At 38.7% G+C, this 17,229-nt stretch overlaps 1 protein-coding gene across 6 annotated transcripts in view; it reads right to left on the reverse strand.

Moving 5' to 3' along the window:
- LOC143036847 (uncharacterized) overlaps positions 1-17,229 on the reverse strand; it is a 150,164-nt gene that overhangs the window by 49,097 nt on the left and 83,838 nt on the right. For 4 of the 6 annotated variants that reach the window (XM_076204690.1, XM_076204687.1, XM_076204688.1 and 1 more), the window contains exons 2-3: positions 11,246-11,402; positions 8,004-8,072 (exon numbers count right to left, since the gene is read on the reverse strand). In XM_076204690.1, coding sequence (XP_076060805.1) covers positions 8,004-8,072; positions 11,246-11,402 — 226 coding nt within the window. The remainder of the gene's footprint in view (positions 1-8,003; positions 8,073-11,245; positions 11,403-17,229) is intronic. The other 2 variants (XM_076204691.1, XM_076204689.1) reach the window with 1 other exon arrangement.

Raw genomic sequence — 17,229 nt, forward strand, 5'->3', positions numbered from 1 at the left:
ACATAATACATATAAACGGGGAAGTTGATATATGTAGGAAAAACCCGATTGGATATGTGTGTAGTGTCACCCATCTAATCCTCCCCCTCCCCCCTCCCCTCTTCCCCTCCCCCTCCCCTCCCCTCTCCTCTCTCCCTCCCCTCCCCCTCCCCTCCCCTCCCCCCCTTCCCCTCCCCTCTTCCCCCTCCCCTTCCCTCTCCCCTCCCCTTCCCCTTTTCCCCTCCCCCCTCTTCCCCTCCCCCCTCTTCCCCTCCATCATCCCCTTACCCACCCACCCCCTTCTGCCTTGATCATGTCCGTCATCATACAGTGACTTGTCGCACCCAAGGTCAGACAACCAATCGGACGGACACACATTAAGATACCGTATAGTCACTATAGCACATACCCACGGGTACTATAGTACTATAGTAGCTCAGTACTTGTCCCGGGTGTTGAAAGTTGCAGGTTAGGAATGTTCCCGATGGACTTCTTCCATTGCAACCTGCAACAGAGTGTATTCCTATCTCTGTCGAAAATATAGTAAGGAGAGAATCTCCAGGAATGGCGAGAGAGGGAAGGCACTAAAATCATCTGTGGAAGGCTCCGCTCAAAGAAAATACTTATCGTCTTGGAGTTTCTGTTCTCCCATGATAATTTTGCATATTTTTTCCACATCGATGTTAAACGTCCGTGTACACAATAACATACAGAAATTGGTAAAGCGATTTTTTTTAAGAGTTCAGCTATAGTTAATATGTATAGGTCATTTGTCTGCCAACATTTGGAATGTACTTTTTCCGTAAGGTCTTTAAGAATCGTTAAATACAGCTCAAAATATTTTCTCTTAGGGAGCGGAGACTAAGAGGTAATTTCATGAAGAGAACTGATAATATTAAATTGAACGTATTTCCACACTAAATAGTAACCGGACGAAAGATTGACAGGATTAAACTGCCACGACGTAGATTTAATGTAGGCAGAAATTATTTTGCCAACCGCGTCGTCAATTTTTTTTCCCAGTCGAGGCATTTGAAGGTGATATACTATAATCGAAATTTTAAAAATCACTTGGGTAAATACCCAAGGAATTTATATATTTATTTATTTATTTTCTACTCTTCCACGATATTGACCAAAAGGACTCCTGTCACATGTTTTAGTATTGAAATTCGATGTAACTTAGGTTTAGGAAAACGTTGTTTCCGTTGATCATGAGACGTTTAATTTCCATTTGTTTGCCACGTGGTCGACTATAGCCTAAAGATTAACCTAACAAAGGTCTCCGTTGAATAAAATCGCCTAGCGGCAGTCAGAATTCATCAGTAGATAAGGACCGATACGCAAGGGACTTAGAAAAAATAAATGTGAGCAAAAATTCAAAACGAATGAAAAAAAATGAATAGATAAACGAACAAAATGGGATAAGAGAACTGAATTGCGTGTCATAAGCACGTGAAAGGAAAATTAATTTAATACGTTGGCAGTGACCAGCCTGACGCCAAATAGTGTCGGAGTCTTTTGACAGTTTGCCAACAAGGAGGAGGGTGGAGCGGCATCGGCGGTCAGCTCCTGGCAAAGCTGATGGCGACAATGACGGAGAGCGGAAGGCGTGATGTCGAGTCTCGTGGTCTGCCGATGCAAACAAGAGGACCTATTCGATCAATCTGTCGCCTCTGGCCGTCCCCTTCACAGGAGACCCGCTGACCCAAGAGGAGGAGGAGGAGGAGGAGGAAGAAGAAGAAGAGTAAGATGATGAGGGGGAGATGAGATTGAAGAAGATGAAGAGGAGGAAGAAGAGGAACATGGGGATGGAGAGGATGAAGAAAAAGATGGGGATGAGGAGGAGGATGAAGAAGAGGAAGAAGAAGAGGAAGAAGGTGAGGATGAAGAGGAAGAAGGTGAGGATGACGAGGAAGGAGGTGAGGATGAAGAGGAAGGAGGTGAGGATGAAGAGGAAGAAAGGTGAGGATGAAGAGGAAGAAAGGTGAGGATGAAGAGGAAGAAAGGTGAGGAAGAGAAGAAAGATGAGGTGAAGAGGAAGAAGATGAGGAAGAGGAAGAAGATGAGGATGACGAGAAAGAGGAGGTGAAAAGGAAGATGAGAATGAAGAGGAAGAATGTGAGGATGAAGAGGAGGAAGTGAGAATTAAGAGGAAGATGTGGATTTGGAGGAGGAAGCTGAGGATGGGGAGGAGGAAGAAGACGAAAAGGCTACGGCAGTTGTAACTGAAGACGAGAACGAGATAAAGCAAAGTACGAAATATTACATTTCTGAACAGATTTTTTTCATGTGGGCCAAGCCACATGGTTCTGTCTTCAATGAACGTTTCTGCATAGGACCACACTCGTGACTTCGTAACAAATGAAGGGCAGAAGTTACGAACCTGAAGGGTGAGTGCCTTCCTGAAAGGTTCTTGATTGAAAGTTACCCCTTCCTTCAACGCAGAATATCTCTCCAAACTGGATAAAATCTTAATTCTATAATTAGGACAAAAGCGATGAAGATGTCACTGAGTTTGAACAGATAACGGACAACCCAGGGTCTCGGAGAAAGGACGAAGATGTCTGACGAGGTGAGAAGGATGACGACGGGTGTACAAGAGGAATGACCAGTAGGTCATTCAGTTCGTTAACGTACTCAGGGTTTTTGAATCGTCTAGAATATTTCAAAGATAATAACAAATGACATAAAAATTTTGCAGTTTAGATGATGCATTTCTTTAATAATTTATGCTTTTATTTTATCTGTTTACTCGTTTATTCGAATTAGATTATCAATTGATTTATTGTCAATTGTAACAGGAATCTCGGCCAATCAGCGACGAGTTCAGTAAGGGGCATGGGACAAAGGGATAACTTTGAGGATGTTTCATTTCACATCTGCTAAATACTAAAAGGAGCAAGAAATGTTTATCGGTAAGAGGAAAACTTGGTATATCCCTGTTTATTCGGTTTGGTTGTGGAACTGAAACGGGTGAGAATTGGAATGCCATGAAAAGACCGTTTGAATCAACCTGATATACATTTTTCCTTTATTTTTTTTTTATATTTTTTTATATATGTATATATATATTTTCTTCCATTCTTTCTTTGGGTATTTAATATGCAGAGGAAAAAGTCTGGCAGACATAAGAGTACTTGATTGCTTCAACATAAAGGTACATTTTGCTAATAATGTCAAATACCTTGCATTCTGATTCAGTTGCAGAGCAACGTCTAGCACGGAATATTTTCTATTTATTTAAACTGGACACAGACATTGTACTTAATGTTTTAACAAACACGGGTTTATATAAACTTAGGACAGTCTCCGAGCTTACAGTGCCAAAGACCGGAAGGAAGGGAGAGAGAGAGAGAGAGAGAGAGAGAGAGAGGGGGGAGATCACTTGATTGTATAGAAATAAACAGAGACACTTGAGCTGACTAAAATAAAATAAAAATGGAAGTTGTGCCAAGATGATATATATATATATATATATATATATATGGTACGTACAAATGGATGGATACATAGCCCAAATTAAAAAAAAAGGAGATTGTGTAGGATTATTAACACTTGTATTGAAGAGATAGGGGCGATTTGGGCGTTGAAAATCAGTGCAGTAAAGATGTCCTTGTTGAAGAACTATTGAATATGTGTTCGGCTTCTTTAGAAATAATAATGATAATAAATAATAATAATGGTAATGATAAAATAACACAGGACCTTAAAGAATAGGAAATGGATGGCTGTCTTCTCTCTTGTAATCTTGTAATCTCGCTTGCATGTAGTTGCAACTTACTCGTTTGGTGATAGATACTTCGTTTCCAAAAAATTGTCATATTTCTCTCCATGTTAAACCTGGAGTCTGCTCTTTTGATCAATAGCAAAGTTGACGTCACAGTTACCACGCTCTCTATCGGGAGTTGGGCAAAGTACCAAGATGCGGACAAACTCAGTGCACTTAGTATATGAAGAGAGTGAACAATGGTGACATGAGAATCGTTTCCAAAGATTTTATTGTTCGAGGACGATGTTCCTGGGGCCAAGAACGACATTGAACGTATTGACAATTTTTCCAACATTCATTTGAAGCGTTGGTTGAAATGTCAAGGACTGAAAACTAGTAGCAACAAAGCCGAACAAGGGGAAAGGTGCAGTCTATTTTTCACGGCACCATATAAGAACATAAGAAAGGAGACTACAAGAGATAATAAGGCCTACACTAGGCAGTTCCACGTCCATTAACACCTATCATCCCCATCCATAAAGTTGTCTAACCTTCGCTTAAAACAACCGATAGGTTCAGCGCTCACTATTTGGTTACTAAGTCTATTCCATTCGTTGACCTTTATATTGGTAAACCAGTTCTTGCCTATTTCGTTCTTAAATCTAAATTTGTCCAATTTAAATGCATTACTGCAAATCCTGCCTATTGTCTTAATATGATGACCTTGTCTACATCGCTCGTCAAAACCCTTGATCCACTTGAACACCTATATTACAACACCCCGTACTCTGCGTCAGTCTAGTCTAGAGAGTGTAAATTAAGGTGTCCAAGCCTGTCCTTGTAAGGTATTCTGAGCCCATGTATCATTTTGTTCATTCTCCTCTGTACTAATTCTACTGAATTTATATCCATTCTATAGGACTGAGACCAAAACTGTACCTCATAGGTAAGGATGGCCGGTCTGGTCTTTTCTCTAGCATGTCTAGACTTTGTTTCAAGTTAGTTTCTTCTTGTGTCGCATTACCCAGTCACTGCAGTATTTTAAGTCTTTCAAGGTCGCACTATAACATTGTTTGTTTGGATTAGAATGACTCCAGGCTGCAGTCTACGGGTGCCTGCTGACGGTACGCTGTGCTGTGCATATTGCATAGGCTACAACAAATGAAAATCCAAATTTTATTTATTTTGTAAGGTATGTTAGGCCAGGCGAGTTATTCAATTTCCAGGGGGATTTTATTTATGTTTTATTTATTTTATTTTATTTTTTTATCTTATAATTATTATTATTATTATTATTTTATTTATTTATTCATTTATTCATTCTTTTTTTTCAAGATGATCATGGTCCTAGATGTACGTGTCTTGTGTACTAACCTATTAGACCTTATCTGTCAGTGAAAGATTTATTTGTTATATTTTGCAATTTTAATTTTTCGGGGTGAAATAGTGTGTTTGAGCAGGTGCCCACACAACATTGGCTATGACAGTCAACAGTGGTAAACGGTACGCAAACAAGGTCAACCTACCAATTCCAAACAAGCCTAAGCCTCTGAGGCTTTGCAGTTTACAATGAATTAATTACAAAGGATTACAAAGGCGGAGCATGCCGAGAGGAGACCTTTTGATCCATATCTAGGTCGGATGCAAAAAAAAAAAAAAAAAAAAAAAAAAAAAATAAAATTAATAATAAAAAATAAATAAAAATATAATAATGTAAATAGAAAATAAAATACATAAATGCATAGGTATAGTTAAAATAATAAACAAACAGGTAAATAGTAAATAATAATAAATTGACATATAACTAATAATAAATGAAAATCAGACAGACAAATGATAACAAAACAAAAACAAATAATATAAAATAAATTATAATCATTACAACATCTTAGGTATTTATCTAAATGATTCTTAAAGCTTCGAACTGAACTACATTGCACTACCTGTGCAGGAAGTTTATTCCATTCATTAACTACACGGTTGGCAAAGTTGTTTCTACCTACTTCCAAATGGAATCTATTTCCGGACAGTTTGAGACCATTGTTTCTTGTCTGATTCTCATTCAATGTGAAAATTTTGTCACTTTTGATGTTGTCAATTCCCTTTAAAATCTTAAAGACCTATATCAAGTCACCTCTGAGTCTACGCTTTTTTAGGGAAAACAGATTCATGTGCTTTAGTCGATTTTCATATGATTTATTTTTGATATTTGGAATCAGTTTTGTGGCTCGCCGTTGTACTTTTTCCAGTCTGTCAATGTCTTTAATGAGATTCGGTGACCATACGGAAACAGCATATTCCAAATGTGGACGAACTAACGATTTATATAGCTTGTTAATGAGTGATGGACTTTTGAAATCAAAAGATCGCGCAATCAGTCCTAGAATATTATTTGCTTTCTCAGACTGCTTGGTTGATTTGAGGTCGTTACTGATAATTACGCCGAGATCTTTTTCACTATCCACTTTTGTTAACGAATTTCCAAATAACTTGTAATCGTACCTACTGTTATTTTTACCCATGTGCATTACCTTGCATTTACTTGTGTTAAATTTCATTAGCCACTTTTCAGACCATTGCTGTAATTGATCTAAATCTTCTTGAATATCTAATTGGTTTGAGTGATCATTTGCCACTCCGCACAGTTTTGTATCATCAGCAAATTTGGAAACGGTAGATTTTAGTCCATGGTCTATATCATTTATATATACTATGAATAGAAGTGGCCCAAGAACGGAACCATGAGGAACTCCACTTGCAACACTTTTCCATCCAGAAATAAACCATTTTTGAATCTGAATTAGACAACATTGTACCATTTCAGTGCTTGCTGGACTGACATGCTCTGGGCTTGAGAGGGAAGGAATTGGATGTGGGTGGTCATCAGTAGGTCCAGATTCACCTACGAAGTGTTTGCTGCATCTGTATGGGTCTTTTTTTCACGTTCTCGGTGTTGAAATCCTCCCTTCTTTCACACGCTCGAACCCATCGTTGACACTTATCCAAGTTCAAATGTACATATACATTTATATACCAAAGGCTTTTTTCCCCCTTATAAGAGGTAGCCAAAAAACAAAGGCATAAAAACAACTCCCACCCATTCCATTCCTATCACACTCCCCTCCATTCCACCCTCTTAGCTTGGGACCTCCTGGATGACGGGTCATCCCTGCATCTCGCCCACTACCTTGGGTCATGTTTTGGGAAAACTGATCCAAGTGACACCCTTCATATGTGGTCTAGCCTCATAACGTGTCACTACGTCATAATCCATACCAGCAGTGTTTAGTGGCTGCCGCCATCTTGAAAAATCTGATGAAGTCCGATTCCGTTAAAATAGCCGATATTGTGTATATGTTTCACAAGAAAATGAAAAGTGTAGCGAGGTGGACAGATTCGATTGACCTTATGATATCTTGTGCGCATTAACATGTGACGTAATAATTGAGTGTTCTCTATTTTTAGGAACTGTGCGGATCGCTAATATACGATGAATAGTGACGTTAGTCTACAAAACTGGATTTTATGCCTTTATCAGATGCTGTCCGCAAATAATGGCGGTCACTATAGATTTCATGTTCTTACTCGATGTTACCTACTACCTCGAATTGGGGAACCCAAACTTTTATGAAGGCTCGTACAGTTCCTATCACGAAAATAACTCGACAAATGATCAGCAATTTTGGTTCATGGAGCGTCATAGAAAATGGGTACTTGTCAACTCTATAAGAGAGAACGTGGAGTTGTTAAGTACTTGTAGGCGACACTCGCTGACCGACATGGGTAAAACACATTAGACAAAATCAACGAAACTCAAAAACTTTATATAAAAAAAATCACACAAAAAGGGCACGTCAACCAGTGATACCCGGTAAACATTGTAAGTAGATTTCGTAATGGCTAACTCCAGTCGATATATTTAAATGATGAGGAACTTAAAATGATATAAAAATATTCTACATGACACCATTACCAGGTTCTTACTGTTCTGAAGTTTTGTTCAAACATTACCTTCCTCTTCATTTTCCGTGTTAATGTTCTCCACCAAAATATATGTTATAAATCATGAAATCAATTTATGATTTGAGACAGCATGTAGGTCCCTTATGAACTAATGACCATAGTCTGATTTTAGCCAGAACAAAATCTACGAACTAAAACACAGTTTTTAAGTCAAAATACAGTATTAAAGGTATGGGTTGAAAAAGAATAATAATAAAAGAAAAATAAATAGAGCCCATAGTCCCTGACAGGGACTTCAGGGTAGCTTAGGGGTTGCTCAAGGGATCACTCAGGGACACAAGCCCCTTACCGGGTCGGGCGGCTGTTTCGGCCCCTGACTCAGATGGTACTGCGAGCCTGTCGTGCTTGTCCGAGCTGCCTGCAACATAGGTAACAAACATGCCAGACTTGCAACGGAGAGCGTGTGTGTGTGTGTGTGTGTGTGTGTATTTACCTAGTTGTATTTTACGGGAAGGGGAGCTATGCTCGTAGTGTCCCGTCTTTATATCTCATTTTATCTAAACTATTTTTAAATTCATGTATTGTTTTTGCACACACTACTTTCTCATCTAACTTGGTCCAAATTGTGTGTGTGTGTGTGTGTGCGTGCGCGCGCATGGGGGTTGCAATATATGCATATCCTTTACTGGAGGGGTGGGAGTGATCTAAACCCTCTTATTTATTTTATGCATAATTATATTTGTTTATTATTGTTTATTTTGGGGAACCATTTAAATGGCAATATGTACATATACCTACAAACATACACGCCCAAACGCACAACACGTATACGTACATTTATATACAGTACATGTATACTCCTGTATACATGTACAGCTGCACAGAAAACTATCGTTAGTAAATCACGCTAATCATTTTGACACAAAACAACGAAACTATTTGAGACAAGTTGAAGTCTCCATCGGAAATAAGATTATCATGTCATAGTGAATCCATATGAACTCCGGAACTATTATTCGATTCATATTCATTCAGAAGGAATTCGAACAATTCGAACCCCAGAAATACCAACCCTTCGGTATCATAAGGTTATGTTCATTAGCGAATGTTTCGACACCCCTACTAACGATAGTTTTCTGTGTAGCTGTACATACACTTATACACATGGACTTGTATACATGTACAAATACTCGTATACATTTATAAACACACATATATACTGTACATACATTTCGTAATTATGTTTATTCAGTGAAATGCACTCAGTATATGTCCAATGTAACAATTTTGTGTTGATTAATTATTCATGATCAAGCATTCTTTGAGTGTTCGCGTTCACCAACACGATGATCATACAGTGTCTGTCGACTAAGTGAGAATACAGTATTGCTCTCGGTGCCAAGTCGGTGCGAGGAAGACTGTTTGTATTCGCCCACGCTACAAATACTGGAACTTTTTTTTTTCCGAGTTGAGGAAGTGAAGGTTCTTAATTTTGGTCCCCCTTCCCTCCTCCTTTCCCTTCTCCCTTCCCTCCTTTCCCTTCTCCCTTCCCTCCTTCCTTCTCTCCTCTCTTCTCTCCTCCCTTCCCTCCTCCCTTCTCTCCTTCCTTCTCTTCTCCTTTCCCCCCTCCCTTCTCTCCTCCCTCCCCTTCTCCCTTCTCTCCTCCCTCCCCTTCTCCCTTCCCCTCTTCCATCCCTCCTTCTCCCCTTTCTTCCCTCCTTCCTCCCTATTTCCCTCCCTCCTTCCCTCCCTCCTTCCTATCGTCCTTCCTTCCTCTCTCCCTTCTTCCCTTTTCCCACCTTTCTGGTTACATCTTTGGAAAGAGTACTAACCTTTTGATGAATTTTTGCAACACTGTGTAGCAACATTTTGCAGTGTATGAATTTCGTGCCCCCCCCCTACCTCCCCCACCCTCACCTCCCCCAAACTAGATGGTAACCATACGAGGTACAGTGGCCTCAAGCTCTCAGGATATAGACTTATCCTGGAAGTGAGAAGACACAACTTTGCTCTTCACGTCGCCATCAGGGAATGGAATAAGGCTCCTGTTGAAGCGAGTGAATGTGACATTTTGAAGTTCTAAAATTGACTAACGCCTAGGCATTCTTTTTCTTCTTCGTTTTCTTCTCCGTTTTCTTTACGCTTTCTTCTTCATTTTCTTTTTCTTCTGTCTTCATCGTGTTCTTTGTGTTCTTCATTTTCATCTTCGTGGTCTTCATTTTCATCTTCGTGTTCTTCATTTTCATCTTCTTTTTGTTCTTCATTTTCATTTTCTTCGTGTTCTTCATTTTCATCATCTTCGTGTTCGTTTTCTTCGTGTTTGTCTTCTTTCTTCTTTCATCTTCTTTTTCTTTCCCTTCTTCTTTTTCCCCTTCTTCTACCCTTTCTTCCCTTCCTTTCCTTCTTCCTCTTCTTCCTCTTCTCCTTGTTCTTCCCCTTCTCCTTTTTTGCCTCCTCCCCTTTACCCACCCACCCTTTCCTCTCTTGTGCCCAATTGGGGACTGGAAACCAAGTCCCCTTTACTACTGAATAAAATCATCTGGTTACAACCAAAATGTAATCCTCAAACACCTCAACCTTTTGGGTAATAAAGAACCTGATGTTCGTAGATTCAAGTCGTGTGTCTTTTTTTTTTACGATTTAATTTTGTTGCTGTAGTTAGCAAATACTAACGCAAACCATGCAATATACTAGGTTACACAGGTTTGCAAGCTCAGTTGAAGAATAAGAATATATGAGACATGCATATGTCTGGGGCAACGCCACCCCAGTATTTTGATCATTTTTTTTAATACTACAGCCAATGCAATTCGCGCGTAAATGATAACAAGATGCATTCAAATCAAGCAGAAAGTCCTGGGCTATGCAGGCCGCGTCACACTGGGCAGAATTCTCGTCAGTTCTTGTAAGTTCGTTCGAGTTGAAACGACTTCGGTCACAATTTTCTATTTTTCGAATCTCCAAATTTCAAATTACTTTTCGGCCATATTATGAGTAACCGTATAAAAAATTAAGGGAAGTTTAAAAACTGTAGGAATATTAGACGCATTCTTGAAATACTCTAAGGGAGGTCTTAAAATGTAAGCGAAGCCATTTTTTTAGTTATTTGAATTCACACCAGTTGGAGAGGATCTGCTCTGTGTGATGCGACTTATAATTTGGCCGTCATGCTACAAAATATGTTGATGCACAATAACTAGATAGAAAGGAATGAAATTAGATAACCAAATAAGTCAGTAGATAAACTAGCATAATTAAATGAATAGATAAGAAGCATGATACAAAATTAGAAGTATGAAGTAATAGTAGAATATAAAAAGTATAAAATAGGAACAAAAAATCACCTTGAATAAAGAACATGTTATATTAAAATAGAGGAGGCAAGAAAGAAGCGGAAGAAGAATGAGGAGGAAGGGGAGGAGGTGGAGGAGGAAGGGAAAGGTGTCAAGACAAGGAGAGTGGGTCATAAAACGTCTTTTTAACGACCATGGTTGGTTGGTGAAGGGTCGTAGAGGGGTCTTGAGGGGTCTGGGACAGGACCTGAAGACCGAGCATTTAGTGGTTTCAAGTTCCTCGAAGGCCTGTACCTACCTCTGGGCGCCCGAATCTGACACCCAAGATTAAGAGCCTGCAGCTTCGCGATGGCGATCTGCTGCAGGGTCAGGCGTTCCAGCTCGGACAGGTGCAGCAGGGATGTGCCCTCCAGCTGCACTATCCGACCAGTGACAGAAGCCCAAGTCGAGTTGCCCTGTGGAAGAGAGGAGACGAAAATGAACATGGCGGTACTCGGACGTGATCTGTTATAAGAACATTCATAAAAGCATAAGAATGGAGGAGACTGTAAGAGACCATAAGGCCTACACTAGGTAGTTTCATGTCCCGTACCACCTGTCATCCATATCCAGAAAGTTATCTACTCGCATCTTAAAACAACCGACTGTTTCAGCGTTTACTACATGGTTACTAAATGTATTCCATTCGTTACCCACTCTATCGGTAAACCAGTTCTTGTGTATTTCCTTCTTAAACAAGAATTATAGTTATTCTGTCGTGATAAAGGATGTCGACAGGAGACCTTTGGGTCCATAAAGAGTTTGGTTTAGCATAACCCAAATGGTAAGACCAACTGGCCCACATACATATTGAAAACACACACACACACACACACACACACACACACACACACACACACACACACACACACACACACACACACACACACACACACACACACACACATGCAAGCATATGAATATAAATAGTTATATTTACATTATTATCATTATTGTTGTTATTGGTATTGCTACTTTGTGATATCAGCTGAGGAAACTACACGTGGATATAGCCTGTGTTTACCCTATCAAAGTATATCTTTGATATCTATGTGCGAAACTAATCAGGAATGCATATGGATGAAGATTCGTGTCTTCCTCAATCCACATCTAAATATATATACACACACATGTACACACGTATACACAACACACATACACATACCTGTCATTCATACAACTATAATTTCTCAGCCTCATCACTTTATATGCAGTAAAAATATAAATACCCTTTACTACCTTTACTACATAGTACAAAGAGAGAGAGGGAGAGAGAGAAGAAAAGAAAAAAGAAATACTGACGTCATACGTAATGCCATTTGATACCATCGCACGTCCAACAGATTCTTCAACCAGATGGGAACGATGAAAGGGACAGTGAGCCTTCTGTAAGTACCACATTTATGAGTCGTTGACCACTAACAAGGCTCTCACCTGTGACCTTACGAGGCATTGATGGCCCGAGGAGCCGAAGAATTTTCATATTAAAAGATTGGTTTGTCACAAAGGCATACCTGATATGCCGAATCAAACCAAGAGGATACCTAGGCGAAGTGTGGTGTATATAGTCTCTTGTTTAAGATTGAATTACTTGTTAGATGAAAGTAAGCTGTAGGGGGAAGTAAGGGTGATGATAGATGACGTTAGAGAATGTTAGATCTACTATCAATGTGGAATTCAAATGTCAGGAGATAAAGAAGAACGATTCAGTTTTCTAGATTTTTTTTTATTGGCAATTATGCGTAATTTCGTAAATATATACATATAGATACACGCATACATACCGTCGCTTTTAATATGATATGCCTTAGAGAGAATCTTCTGCCATGCTTTTCATATATACACTATACATGTACTGTACATATACGTGTACATAAACACGTACATATACGTATACATGTACATATTGGAATTCCTACACGCTACTACACTGGTGGGTAAGACACAGTATCCGATATTTCTGTTTACCCTCACGCTGCTCTCTGGCCTAACCGCTCATTAGGCTGATTCATTTCTTCAGAAATATACTTCGGACAATGCGGTCTTCCCGTGCTTTATGTGGACGCTACGTCATGGCTCAGGTTTGGGGAGATTCTGATATAAAACCGAATGTCCATGAGTGTCGGTAGATGGAAAGGAATAGAGTGGTAGAAGACCTGGTAGAAGAATTGATCGATTTTTTTTTTTCAGGGATTTAGATTCCAAATGGGTGAAGAGGCTCCTTTATGAAAAGTGAGGTTTATGTCTGAAGTCTTCCATTTGTTTATTTGTTTTTTAGTAATTGATACAGTGATCTTGTTAATTCTGAGGCCTTCCTGTACGTAGAGATTTTTGTTCTTTAGTCAGAAGAAAACCCGTAAATTATGGTTTTTCAAAATAGGGTGCGTGGTAACACTGGTGGAATGTCAGCTACCGGCAGTGTATCTCCAGCGGCTGTCAGGAGTGTATTTATCATGAGTCGTCGGTTAAAAAACTCTTATTTATCCGTTATTATCTTAATTTCTTTGTGTATTCGATTATTTCTATAATTATATTCTTATTATTAATTGCTGTCTTCTGTCTGTGTATGTTCCCCCTTTTGGGTCAACCAGCTATGTGAGGAAGTCCTCGTTTTATTTTGTCATCAAAATGGGTTCGATGTATTTTGAATCCTTTTCACTACATTTTGAAACCGATTTCGCCTCGGAGAAAGATCACCTTTCAGCTGAACGAAATCATTTGGCTTTAGCAAAATTATATCGAAAATGAAGCTTATGGCCGTGTTGAACATCTGTTCATAACCAGCTGTCGTGTTCTTTGTTTTAGTTTAGTTTATTAAGAGGTCCTTCCGTTTCAGTTTATTCTGGCTGCCGCCGGGTGATTTTATTAATCTTAGAATAATGATCGCTTACAAAAGCCAAGACTTCGTATTCATGGACAAATTGAACCGTTTTTGGTCAGTCGAAAAAAGCTCCCAACCTGCAAGTGTTACAGACGTATTAGGTAGAATATTTATGAGTTCTGAAATATACTCAAATTAATACATAATTACTATTATTGAATCACAATGGCAAAAGCCGACAAGACTGTGAGAATAAACACCTTGTGAGATCGAAACCTTTATTAGTACTACGCTCAGAGTGTGTGTCATGTCTGTACTTGAAAAAGCTGTAACAAGCGAAACGTAGTACTAATAAAGGTTTCGATCTCACAAGGTGTTTATTCTCACAATTACTATTATTATTTACTGTACTTGTTTATTTATTTTTATTTCATTTCATTTATTTTATTTTATTCTATTTATTTATTTTATCATTATTTTTTTTATTTTTTTATTTTTTCATATCTCTTCGTCTCGCCAGTGAGAAACTCTGTACCCCAGACGCCGCTATCACCTTTGCCCTATGTAGCTTGACATCTAGGTGACGGCAATTCGAAAACTGCCGCAAGCGAATTGGACCAAGGGCATGGTTCATTTGATTTCACGCTACAAAGTCCTCTGTAAAAGGTCACCGTCCTAGTCTCCTGATAGGAGGAGTTCGGGACGCTGAAATGAATGGAGAACGTAATATTAGGACTTGATAAGAGACAAAAGTTCCTTTGAAAAGGTACGTTTTACTATGTGTGATTACCGCATAACACTGATCGTCAAACTGTTGTCTTGAACATTAATTCTTTGGTTTTGAATGGGGTTCTTTTGCTTTGAGCTGCAAAGTACGAGGCTAATAATTTAAACGAACCTACAAGCAATGCGTTTACCCATAATACGATGCCAGATGTGATTCGCGTCACCCGCCATTGGATTTGGTAGGTTAGTAATTAATCGTTCTGTGCAAACCGTACCTTTATTGTAACTTTTCTTTGTAATTTGAAATGGTTTGGCCCCAGTCGCAACAGAATCGTATCATAAGAGATTAACCCATTAAACTCCGATGACAAGATGTCTTGTCATTTGGTCAAATAAAACAAAAAATCATAATAAAACAACAAAATGTTTGATGATCGAACAGCACCAGAAAAATATGACGTCATATTTTTCTGGTGCTGTTCGATCATCAAACATTTTGTTGTTTTATTATGATTTTTTGTTTTATTTGACCAAATGACAAGACATCATGTCATCGGAGTTTAATGGGTTAATCAATTTTCTCCTGATCTCCTTCAGTATCATGAATTCTTCTAAAGTGAATAAACTCGCAAGAAGAAAAAATTGGCGAGGGGAGGTGGACATCAGTGCTCCAAAAAGGGTCGAAGGATATACTTTTAAACCTATCGCCAACCCAGGTGATGTCTACCATTAGAAAGTAGAATTTAACCTAGTTTTCTATTTAAGTCTGGTTTGTCGTGTTATCTATAAAATCTGTCTGAAAGGTTCATAAATATACAGAGTGAAATTAGCAAGATTGTACTTTATAATGATAGCTCTTGCTAGGTAAGGCAGAGGGTTCTGAAAGTACAATGCTAAACACCAAAACTAAATGCTACAACACAGTGAAGAACGAAACCTACAAAAGTGAACAATTTAAGTAACGTACATTAATAAACAGTGTGACCATTTTCGAACCAGGGTCCCAATTTATAAAAGGTCGTAACCCTGATGACGGAGGTTTTACCTAAATCCGTATGTCGGCGACCTAAATGCTTATGTCTAGATACAACCTCGACATTATGGTCAGCTGATTTAGGTAAAATCTCCATTTTGAAGATTTATATCTAGACTTAAGGGTTAGGATATTTGATCAATTCGGCCCCAGGCATCAGGGAAGGGTCATCTCTTAGCTGATCTGAAGCCGTCTGGCGACAGTGACCACAAGTAAGCGATGATACGTCATAGCCGGCGCCACCAGAAGCTTTTATTCAGGCGATGGGGAACGTGGCACCAGAAGTACCATGTGTGGCACGTGGACCTGTGGTATTTGTAGAACAATTGGTGCCGTGCCAGGGGGCTCAAAATTTAATTGGAGGACATTGTACGAGCATTTGTAGTTTCTTCTAAATTAGAAATAATTGTAAATGTATGAAGTATGTAGAAAGTAGAGACCTACAAATATACGGGAACGCTTACGCACACGCACGAACACACACACACACACACACACACACACACACACACACACACACATATATATATATATAATATAACATTGTGTGTGTGTATATAGCTGTGTGTATATGTGTTAAATGAAACTGACCGTTGATTGAGCCTGAATCAGTCTCTTGCTTAATTAAATATTCAATCTTTTTATCTATCGCTTTTTTCTCGTGCAAGTTAAAGTAAAAAGACCTCCTTTTTCCATACTGTAATTTACGACCTTTCGTCCGACTTAGAGCATTTCCAGTCGTAAACTATATCACTTCACATATAGAAATGAGAACGACTTCTCTCTCCAGAAGATTACCTGATGGCCCGATTATTATTATTATGATTTATTATTATTATTACTATTATTATCATCATTATTATTATTGTTGTTGTTACCTCCCTTATGAGGGGGAAAAAGTCTTTGGTATATTTATTATTAATATTATTATTATTGTTTGTTTTTATGCATCTCTCATAAGGAAAATTCTGGTGAAGAATACAAAGACCATTGACTCAGCACATGGACAAGTTTAGGTTTAAAGAGGGGTTCACACAATGTAACGGTTTGTCGAACGCGGTTCGACAGAGACATGTTTAAAGTGATGTGTGAACGGGGTATTTGGTTGTCGAACAACGTGTTCGACAACCAAAAGAGTGGTTAGCGACTAGAATAGGCTTAGTGAATCATTGGTTAATTTCGATTCGGCATGTAAAGAAGAGCTATTTTCCGACTTTACGATTGTATGTATTCATATGCATATACATACATACTCGTTGATATACGTATACATGTACAGCTGCACAGAAAACTATCGTTAGTAAATTACGATTTTCATTTTGACACAACAACGAAACTATTTGAGACAAGTTGAAGTCTCCATCGGAAATAAGATTATCATGTCATAGTGAATCCATATGAACTCCGGAACTATTATTCGATTCATATTCATTCAGAAGGAATTCGAACAATTCGAACCCCAGAAATACCAACCATTCGGTATCATAAGGTTATGTTCATTAGCGAATGTTTCGACACCCCTACTAACGATAGTTTTCTGTGTAGCTGTACATAAATGTACATATGCATATACACATACATATGCTGATGCATATATACGAAGTTTTATATACAAGTATATCCATGCAGGATATACAAACTTTCACATGAATACATTCACATG

The sequence above is a fragment of the Oratosquilla oratoria genome, chromosome 21 (genome assembly GCF_046742065.1).
Source record: "Oratosquilla oratoria isolate Oo_2021 chromosome 21, ASM4674206v1, whole genome shotgun sequence".
NCBI lineage: Eukaryota > Metazoa > Arthropoda > Malacostraca > Stomatopoda > Squillidae > Oratosquilla > Oratosquilla oratoria.